Here is an 11,613-nt window from a genome sequence, read left to right on the forward strand (position 1 = left end):
TTTGATGGTGGCATCTTTCAACAGACTATTGGCATAACTATTAGAACAAAAAACAAAAAACTCAAATTCCACAAAATAAGGGCAAACTAAGAAACTAAAGAAAGATTTGCATGGAAACTCCAGAAAAGGTACAAGGAAAATAAGACAGTTCGTATAGCTATGGAAAAAGTTTGTTGGAAGAGCTGACCACCAAACTCAACGAACTGTGCCCTTCTGTTGTCTTGTTTTAGTTTACATATAAGGCTGACTTTGTAATTGATATCATTTACGCATTCTCCTTTTTACATGCATGATGGAACGATACAGTTGGAGGTGGTTTGCAGATCAATCTGTGATCGTAATTGATTCTTAGATTTGACTTTAGATTCATTTTAATTGCTTTATCCATATTTAACTGTAAAATATAGGTGTTTATCAAATAGATGGTATACAAAAATACATAGGAGATATAATCTTCCAAAACAAATCATAGCAGTTTGTTAATAGTGAGGTAAAGAAAGACTGAAACCACATACAGTTTTAAATATTCACCATTTAAAAAAAATCATTTTGTGAACAAACATTTACAATGTCATTTAAGTGTTTTTGTCGGATACATATATTTCATATAGTTTATATGCGACATAAAGAGGACGCATTTGAGTTACCATTGGATATTATATATTCTTCCTGAGTTTGACAGGATATCGATATTCTGACGGGTGCGAGGCACGAGTGGAAATGTCGGTATTCTATGTCATTAATCACTAATTTGGGAACGCTACATTATTTTAGTTTTACTTGGGGTAAGCGATGATGAGGACAGAAATGTTATTTCTTTTGGCATTTGAAAAGTTATTACTTTTAAGTATCGTGTTCATAAATCAGAATTTTTATTCTTTTGGTCAGTGTCCGTTTATTTGTTTTCAATAAAATCAAATATCATGGTATTTCAGTGGGACTCAACTTTAAAAAACAATGTGGCACATGATTTCATGGAATCACGCGTAATCAACTTGTATTGAAAAATGTGCCTTTAAAAAGTTGCTCGGTTCGGTCTGCTCTATTTTTCAAACACTCCATGAACTACTAGGAACCAGTTAAACAATAAGCTGAGATCAAGTCGATATTACGTGAATAATTGACAAAATGTGCATCTTTAATAAAAAAAAACATAAAAAGGAAACAAAAAGAAAATGAACCCCTAGAAATCTTACTTTTCTCTTAAAGAAATTTATACATAATCATTAAAACATATGTACTTCCCTATTTGACTTCCGGAAACAGAAGGGGAATTTCCGACAGATTGATCTTTGCTCGCGGCTGTCTAGAATATAAACTGATATCATTCTTTAACGACCTTTTTCCGCATCATGGGAGTATTGTGTTGGCGTGGAAACTACTAACCAGGACAAAAATAAATCACGTTACTTCAATGATTGAATTATTTCAAAATGAGACATTGTTGAGTATGGAGCCCGAATATTTCAACACATCAGCGGATTGTCCGGCAACCCGACAACGTAAGTACAATCACAGTATTCCTTTGCAGCAGGTATTCATCAGGCTTAATTTGTTATCCTAATTGTTGTGTAAACAAACTTTTCCTGCGTATATTTTGCTTTTTAAGCTAGCTTTGATCTTTCTGTTATCATTCAGACAAACTGTCATCCGCTTGTTTTTTTTTTTTGCACTACCTGTCACTTTCAACCTTATATGTTATATCATCACCATCTCCATTTATTGTTTCATACACTCGTTGCTCAACTTCCATCTTAATATATTTGTAGGAAGTTAGTCACCCTTCTTTATGGTTTGTAGGCTATCTGTGACACTTCCTTTATCGTTTTGTAGGCTAACTGTCACTCCTCCTTTATCGTTTTGTAGGCTAACTGTCACACCTCTTTATTGTTTTGTAGGCTAGCTGTCATTCCTCCTTTATTGTTTTGTAGGCTAACTGTCATTCCTCCTTTATTGGTTTGTAGGCTAACTGTCATTCCTCCTTTATTGTTTAGTAGGCTAACTGTCATTCCTCCTTTATTGGTTTGTAGGCTAACTGTCGCTCCTCCTTTATTGTTTTGTAGGCTAACTGTCACTTCTCCTTTATTGTTTTGTAGGCTAGCTTTCACTACTCCTTTATCGTTTAGTAGGATAACTGTCACTCCTAATTTGTTATTTTGTAGTCCTACTGTTACTTTCCTTTTTTTTGTAACCTGACTGTTATTCTCCCCTTTGAGGTTTTGACGGATTCGTGTCGCTCCCTCCTTTCTTTATTTTGTAGGATGGCACACCCCTGTTATCATTTTTTTTCCGCTGGGTAATTGCCACCCCTCCTCTTGTTATCTTACAAATACACTTACAATCTTTTAAAATTAACATTTTATAATCGTGTCTGTCTCTATTTTTATGCTAGTGTGTAGTTATAAGCTGTTTCTGACTGTTGTCCATACAATATAAGCTGTTACAAGACAGCTACAATGGTGACATAGGATATAGACAAGTAATGGTGTAAAATTGTGTTTCTTCGGATGTCTTATAATCAATGCTTCAATCATTTCGTTATCAGTTTCTAGGGAATTACAAGTACATTTTTGGAAGGTAAATTTACGTGGGAAACATATTACAGGCCTATATTCTCTAGATTGTTTATAGTTAGACTGTTGGTAGATGATTACATCCGAGCAATGGTGTTTTATTTCCCAATTCAGATGACGGCGATAAGTGGGAATGTGATGAATGTGGTTACTACTCTAGCACGGACGCTCTCATTTGTGAAGGCTGTTTCTCAAATCGTCACCAACAGATAGACAATCAAATGGCCACACTGAACCAGACAGGTAAGTATTTGAAGTAAAAGACTTATCAAACTACACCAAAAGTCGGATCTTCCAGTTTGTACACCAAAAAATGAATATCATTGTACCATACAGTGTTGTGTCTTTAAGGACTGGTGTGAATCAAATGTTAGGAAATAAAGAATGTGTTAGGTTTGTTGTAAAGAGTAGATCATTACTGAAGCCTCTAGCTGGATGATGTAGTAGTTTAATTCAATGTTTGGCTTTACATTGCTTATTCTTTAAATTATCCAACAAATGATATTTTTAAATAAGATTACAATACCGATGTAATTAAAAGGTTTTGTACATAATTCTACAAGTAATACCTAGACTTGGACGTTCGTAATAACTCACCTCACCAAGGTTTAATGTTATTGATTGTCAATTTCCTGTTTTGTGTACCCTTATTCTGATATAAGATTTCCAATACTAGAAGCCTTTCTTTTAGTATGATTAAAAACTCAAAAAGACAGTAAGCTGATCGGTAATCAACATTTTATTAAAACACAGCATGGTTTCTCTCGCCATGAGCTTTGCATAATGGTATTTTGATGTAAAAGTTTGGACATGTTGTACAAATGGTAGTAGATACGTAGTTATCTTTTATATCTGTAGTGGATACGTAGTTATCTTTTATATCTGTAGTAGATACGTAGCTATCTGTTATATCTGTAGTAGATACGTAGCTATCTGTTATATCTGTAGTAGATACGTAGCTATCTGTTATATCTGTAGTAGATACGTAGCTATCTGTTATATCTGTAGTAGATACGTAACTATCTGTTATATCTGTAGTAGATACATAACTTTCTGTTATATCTGTAGTAGATACATAGCTATCTGTTATATCTGTAGTAGATACGTGGCTTTCTGTTATATCTGTAGTAGATGCATAGCTATCTGTTATATCTGTAGTAGATGCATAACTATCTGTTATATCTGTAGTAGATACGTAGTTATCTGTTATATCTGTAGTAGATACGTAACTATCTGTTATATCTGTAGTAGATACCTAGCTATCTGTTATATCTGTAGTAGATACGTAGCTATCTGTTATATCTGTAGTAGATACGTAACTATCTGTTATATCTGTAGTAGATACATAACTTTCTGTTATATCTGTAGTAGATACGTAGCTATCTGTTATATCTGTAGTAGATACATAGATATCTATTATTTCTGTAGTAGATACATAACTATCTGTTATATCTGTAGTAGATACGTGGCTATCTGTTATATCTGTAGTAGATGCATAGCTATCTGTTATATCTGTAGTAGATGCATAGCTATCTGTTATATCTGTAGTAGATACGTAGTTATCTATTATATATGTAGTAGATACGTAGTTATCTGTTATATCTGTAGTAGATACGTAGTTATCTGTTATATCTGTAGTAGATACGTAGCTATCTGTTATATCTGTAGTAGATACATAGCTATCAGTTATATCTGTAGTAGATGCATAGCTATCTGTTATATCTGTAGTAGATACGTGGCTATCTGTTATATATGTAGTAGATACGTAGTTATCTGTTATATCTGTAGCTATATCTGTTATATCTGTAGTAGATACGTGCTATCTGTTATATCTAGATACATAGCTATCAGTTATATCTGTAGTAGATGCATAGCTATCTGTTATATCTGTAGTAGATACGTGGCTATCTGTTATATCTGTAGTAGATGCATAGCTATCTGTTATATCTGTAGTAGATACGTAGTTATCTATTATATATGTAGTAGATACGTAGTTATCTGTTATATCTGTAGTAGATACGTAGTTATCTATTATATATGTAGTAGATACGTAGTTATATGTTATATCTGTAGTAGATACGTAGTTATCTATTATTTCTGTAGTAGATACGTAACTATCTGTTATATTTGTAGTAGATACATAGCTATCTGTAGTAAATACATAGCTTTCCCAGAGGGACGAAACAACTTTAAAACACATTTAAATTAGTTACTTTAAAATTAATTTGTTCACGAGGTTCTTTTAAAAATACCTATTTCATGAACGCTTGATTTCGAGGGAACATATGAAATAAATCACTTTTAACTAATCTTAACAGTTCCTTATTACATCCTCGAAATCATTGAAAATAAACCCCAATAAATAGAATGAATTTTGAGTAATTGGCAATTACTGTATCTGATTATAGATTTGTAAACAAGGTTTACTAACTTGTGTGTCTTTCGTAATATTTAATGTACGATTGGGCTCATATGATTCTAATCGATGATTCATTTATATATACATGATATTTGATGACCGCATTATCTGAAAGCGTTCAGAGCTCGTGACAAGGAAATTATTTAATTGATGCATCCTGTTCAGCTGCCTAGCCAAGATCCCCTACTTCATTGTCATTGTTTGTTAAAATATAAAGCTGTTGCTGTAAGCCGATGTCCATCAAATCTTTTATTATTGCCTATCATTAATAAGGTCTGTTATGATTGTAACTCACTACGTTGAAACGAACATGAATTTATCACATAAAACTCAACACTTATATATGGGTGTAGCCTTCGACGGTCATCTAGCTTTATTCTTACAACAAAATTCAATCATATTGAGCCATTCACGAAATCTTCCGACGTCAATTATTCCTCCAACTTCCGGTATTAGCGAGTCACTTCCGGAGCTCCGTGAAGGTTTTGCTACATACAGAAAAGCGAACATCGAAAATCATAAGAAAAATAAGTATATGCCAGAACAGGTTGACTGTCAAGACTTGAATGACCATGCTACACTATAATGCTATTTATTATCCCGACTGACACTTGTGTCGCACCTTACTCACGTGCGATATCGAGCAATACGCCACCGCGCACGTTCCTCAGCTCGGACACCTGTCCAAAGAACCTCGTCTACTAAGAGTACGCATGTACGGAATGGATTACATCCATTGTGTTCCGTGACTATAATACATTCATATATACTGTCATTAGATCGTGGGTGAAATTCCTGTGTTAAACATTAGATATCTTGGCAGACGCTATGAGCTGGGAAGTCTACTTTATTTTACCTAAACGCCTTTGTGAAGTTTCATTGTCACTTGTGCATTCTTCCATTGGATAAATATTATATTTTCTATACTTATAATACAGTGTATCACAGGGACGTGAGAACATGGTACATGTAACAAGCTCTCGTGTCCCTGTGCGTATAACCATATTTGTTCTCAATACGAACTATAATTTGTGTCATTGATGCCGGTATTGCGATAATCAGTTTTACAAAGGGCATTATCTATATTGCAGGTGTTGAGAACGAGACCCGACTGATACTGATAGGAAAGACCGGCACAGGTAAAAGTGCTACCGGAAACATGATACTAGGAAAGAAGGCGTTCCAGTCGGCGGTGTCATGTAGGTCAGTGACAAGGGTATGTCGGAGGGGGACCAGTCTGCGGTTCGGACGGATGCTATCGGTAGTCGACACTCCCGGACTCTTCGACACAGGTACATGTTTGACAAGGAATCGTTGATAATGAAACATCTTAAACCCGTTGATAAAATATATAGGTTTTAAGATATGCTTTCATTTTCTATGACATCTCATGAAACGAAATTTTACAAGTTTGAGACTAGTCTCATTAAATTTTATATGAAGTGAAAACAAAATTAAGATACATTTTGTCTTTTAACTTTGTTATAATGTTAAACGTTAAACAATTTGTTGCCCAAATTTTTATTCAGGACATCCATATTATGATATCACAAGCAACTTTCGACTGGCACTGCCAATGAAAAATGTCCAAGGGTATATCAAACTAGTGACGTATACCTAAAATTATAACACTGAGAAATTCAATGAGTAACAGGCCATTTCTGTGATGGTTTAGGAAAATTAATATAATCCCCAAAAGATATGTTGTAACCAATTGAGTTGCACGCAGTGTTGGTTTATTATGAAAGTCAACTTTAGTAGAGTGAAACATTCTTATACATTCCAGGTCTCGATAACCATGAAATCACCAAGGAGATTTTAAAGTGTGTGGGGATGTCCGCCCCTGGACCGCACGCTATACTTCTTGTAATTTCGATCGATAGGTTCACGAAAGAAGAGTGTGATGCCGTTCGGATGCTTCAACAAGCGTTTGGCGAGGAAATGAACAAGTATCTCATCGTGATATTCACGCGCAAGGATGAGCTAGATAGATGTTTGAAGACCAAGCACGATTTGGTTAGCGAAGCTCCACCCGACCTTACAGCCATTTTAAAAAGCTGTGACTTCCGGTTTTTAGCATTTAACAACTTTGCTATAGAGAGAGAATCAGAACAGCAGGTGCAGGGACTTTTCGATATGGTTAATGAAATAGTTTCTGCAAACAAAGGAGAATGCTACACAAGTTGTATATTTAGTGAAACGGAACGAATTATCAAAGACAGGGAGAAAGAAATAAAAAAGCAGTTTAAAGATTCTGCCAGAATTGCACTTAAAAAATGTGAAAATAGACTTGCTCAAGAATGTGAACCAAGAATAGACTCGAATCGCAAGCAACAAGAGTTATACCGCAAAGAGCTGAAAGAGCTTCATGAGTTACGAGATAGCTCAAACAAATTTCTGGAAAATGCTACAGAAAGAAAGCATGTACGCAACCATAAACCGGTAATAGATCGCCCGGCAAGGTCGAACTCACCTAATTCCAAAGACGATCTTTATGAACGGATGCTCGATTGCGAAAAACGATTGAGGAATCTTCAAACACAAGAAGGACACATTATATCATCGATGAAGATGACATTTTTAGCAAGGGAACAAGAAATCAAAAAGAAGCTGGAGAAATTGAAACTTGAGGTTCGCAACACGGTCAGAGAAGAAATCGAAAAAGAAGATCGCAGTGTTCTAAGACGAATTTGGACACAAGTTACAAGTTTTGGAAAAGGCTTAGTTGATGGATTCAAACGGATTTTCGAGTCAAAAGCAACATGAAAAACACATTGTAAATAAGCACATAGAAGAATCACATGTAACATTATACCAATATATACATAGACATACAGGTATAAATGAAATATACGTTACAGACGTGTTTACTAAAATAAATATCGTGGTTCAATTGGTGTGGTGCATAGTCTGTCATGTGATCTATTGTTAAAATATTTTTTTCTGCTCGCTGAGTTGAATTCTGTATATATTTATCAACAGAGTACGATGTACTTTATGTATATTATTGAATTATTGTTATATGCATGTCCAATAAATGAGTAGCGAGCATCATTCCCACACGTCATTAAGTCATCTGTTAGAAAGTAATTGATTTTTGTTTGGACGAAGACACAATATAGAAAAGTAAAACTATTATCCTGCTAACGATTGTCTGATAATACCTGTTTTACGTATACCTTTAAAACAGTGAAAAAGTCACTGTCAATATAAGAAGACAAGATCGTAGAAAGATATGTATAGGATTTTACACGCAGTGACAGCATTTACTATCAACGCTATTAAATAATGGTTCGAGCAGGGTATACACATGTATAGAGTGGTATAGTCAAGGGATGGACGGCAACAATATATATATATATATATATGACCTTGTAGACAAACAAATACTCATGCAATGCTAATTTTCTAAGTAAAAATACAATAAATTAAAGTGGGAATCTAGACCGAACTAATAAACTCAATTACTGATACTTTCCTAAGTTCCTTTCTGTTACGTACAGATATCAGTTGGACAGGTTTATATGGAGATGGACGGTTCCAATAATACTTTTTAATGAACTTTGTACGAATATTTACTGATAATAGATAGATCTGAACAAAATGGAGCTCATCTTCTATCTGGTTTTGATTATAAATCCGACATAACGCATTATCCCTCGGAATAATATGATATACATAACTTCTCTACATAACTGATGGGATAAAAGTCATAATTTAGATATAAGTTTAAGATATCCATCTGGGATAGACTGTGTTAAATAAAATTATGTTGTAAAACTACATATTAGGACTTTTTTTTTAGAAATAGCATTTTGAAGACCGCTCAACAAAATCATCCCATATTTGAATGAAATCATTTATCAAACGCTGCTCAAAACAACGTAAAAATACCTGTTCATTATCAACATATTGAGTTAACCAGACGTTACCAAAACCAGAGGACAATAATAGTTTCTTAACTTGACAACGTCAATTACAGTTTCTGTGGTTACATTCTTGCATTTATACGTAAATTGATTTAAGGACACAATTATTACATTTGCTTAATTTCAACCAATGGTTCATTATTCGACAGTTCATAAAAATACGCATAGGTAGGCGTCCTAATTCCGAGTATACCATAAAAAATGGTGTTCTGCATTTTTAACTTCTTTTTTCTTCTTCTTTAAAAATCAACATGTACTTTTTGTACTGTGTCCTCGGCATTAAAGCGCCATGTTTCGCAACCATAATTAAGAACAGAGGAAACATATCAATAAAATACGTTGAGTTTTGATTCTACATTGAGTGACAAATCATTACAAGTTTTTAATACATTATACATGCATTTTCGACCTTGTTCAATACACCAAGATAATAAAATCTGCCAAAAATTTCTACTTCATATCCATTAGAATATAATTTCTCATCAGCTCTTTATCTTCTACCATTTCGAAATACAACAGTTTCTCTCTGTATTGACTGTCAGATCCCAGTTATCACGATACAGTTTTAAAGAGTCTAACATTTTTTGCTAACCATAGGCATATTCTGAGAAGGTGACAATATCATGTGCATACATAAGGTGAAACAAAGAAATATCTCTTTAAAACAAAGGAAGTATTTATAAGTTCGTTTTAAAGGTCATTCACATATTTTGGAATAAAACAAGGGAGATAACTCCTGTCCATGCGTCAAGCCTCGTGAGCATGTAAAGAAATCAGACAACTTAGACTTATACTGAACACAAGACTCTAAACATTAATAAAAAGATTTACAATGTTCAATAGTTTTCCTGTGACTCCACCATGATAAAGCTGATAAATATGGTATTTACAAATATGAAGTGCCTCTGAAGAGGTAGGTTTTAGTAGGTCTTGGTTTAAGACAGCTTGTCGATATTTTACTGATTCCTATACTGTTATGGGGGTGCAGGGGAAACCCGTTTGCTTGGCTATGAGAGGCACGATAAAACCCATACATCACAGATTAGAAAACCACGCTGTCTTCACTTTACCGCCAATTTATTCTACGGAAAACAACAACACACATATAAACACGAAAACAAGGATCTGGAGGCCGGGTCAAATATCCGGAACTAGTCAATTATCTTACACTACCTGACCAGTTATATAGATGTATACAACATCCCCGCACCCCCCCCCCCTCCCCAACACACATATAAACACGAAAACAAGGATCTGGAGGCCGGGTCAAATATCCGGAACTAGTCAATTATCTTACACTACCTGACCAGTTATATAGATGTATACAACATCCCCGCCCCCCACCCCCCCCAGGAAAAAAATTGCAAGCAATTTTGGAAGACACTGGTCAGCAAGTGTACGATAAAGGAACACAATATATGGAATTCTATCCTAATTAGAATACATGAATTAAAGGAAATTTGATATAGGAAAGCGTTATCAGCAAAAAGATACAATTAATGACATATTATAAACCTTATGAAGAAAATTGATCAAGGTATACATGTTATTCCCAGAGATCAAATGATGCACACTAGCATGACACAATATTATTATGAAACTGAGTGTATAAACATGATCATTGCAGGATAAATGACAGATTTTTTTCCATACAGGACAAACCAGGTTATAATAGTAATGTAATGAAAAATTTCAAAAACTGACAATAAGACATTGAATATATGTTACCACAAACATCTCTTACAATCACCTGTGCACTAGGTAGTTACACTCACAGTTTCGCCCGCAACACATAATGAAATCAAATTGCGCAGGATTTGTATAACCTCATAGTGAATTACATTGTTACATTCTATTGCTGGCAATCATAATCATTTCATACAAGATCATAAGTAAATAGTCACTACAGATTCATGTGGAAAACTTTGTGATTTCATACTATAAAGTTGAATTATTTGTAAAATCTCATCCACTGGTTAAGAACCACACAGGATTATTCAATAGCAATCATTTGAAATCAATTTCAATGCAGTAGTAATTAACATATAAATGTATTCTTAAGAGAAAAAAAATATATTCTCCACCATGTTATGGGGGTGCAGGGGAAACCCGTTTGCTTGGCTATGAGAGGCACGATAAAACCCATACATCACAGATTAGAAAACCACGCTGTCTTCACTTTACCGCCAATTTATTCTACGGAAAACAACAACACACATATAAACACGAAAACAAGGATCCGGAGGCCGGGTCAAATATCCGGAACTAGTCAATTATCTTACACTACCTGACCAGTTATATAGATGTATACAACAATACAATTTAAATACTACTGGGATTACTGATCACTATTTTGGAAGGCTTTTTTAAACTATTTTTTTAAGAGTAATTTTGGTTTTTATGCAACAAACGTGTACACATGAGTAGACAGTAATTTTAATAGGAGTCAACTGATTTATTTAGTGCTTTACTGAAATGCCACGTTTAATTTTTATTAAATAAATAAAAACAAATTGATTCCATTTATAGATTGGATGGAAATGCGACTTTTAATCGAGCAATTAGTACAACAGGTTACATTGTCTAAATCAATTATATTATTACAGGGAATGTGAGAACAATTTTCGGCATGAAAGTAACTGAAACATGACTGTTGTATAATAAATAAAAACTAGTTAAAAAAATAATTACT

At 34.2% G+C, this 11,613-nt stretch overlaps 1 protein-coding gene across 1 annotated transcript; it reads left to right on the forward strand.

Moving 5' to 3' along the window:
- Window positions 1-1,413: 1,413 nt before the first annotated feature.
- On the forward strand, window positions 1,414-7,899 carry LOC132550903 (GTPase IMAP family member 7-like). The gene is made up of 4 exons (XM_060215006.1): window positions 1,414-1,502; window positions 2,688-2,816; window positions 6,084-6,284; window positions 6,779-7,899. The coding sequence occupies exons 1-4, from the start codon at window positions 1,415-1,417 to the stop codon at window positions 7,756-7,758; spliced, it is 1,398 nt and encodes a 465-aa protein (XP_060070989.1). The 5' UTR covers window position 1,414; the 3' UTR covers window positions 7,759-7,899.
- The last annotated feature ends 3,714 nt before the right edge of the window (window positions 7,900-11,613 follow it).

Source organism: Ylistrum balloti, unplaced genomic scaffold, assembly GCF_031769215.1.
Source record: "Ylistrum balloti isolate Yb309-2 unplaced genomic scaffold, AGI_CSIRO_Ybal_v1 Utg369624, whole genome shotgun sequence".
NCBI classification, from domain to species: Eukaryota; Metazoa; Mollusca; class Bivalvia; order Pectinida; family Pectinidae; genus Ylistrum; species Ylistrum balloti.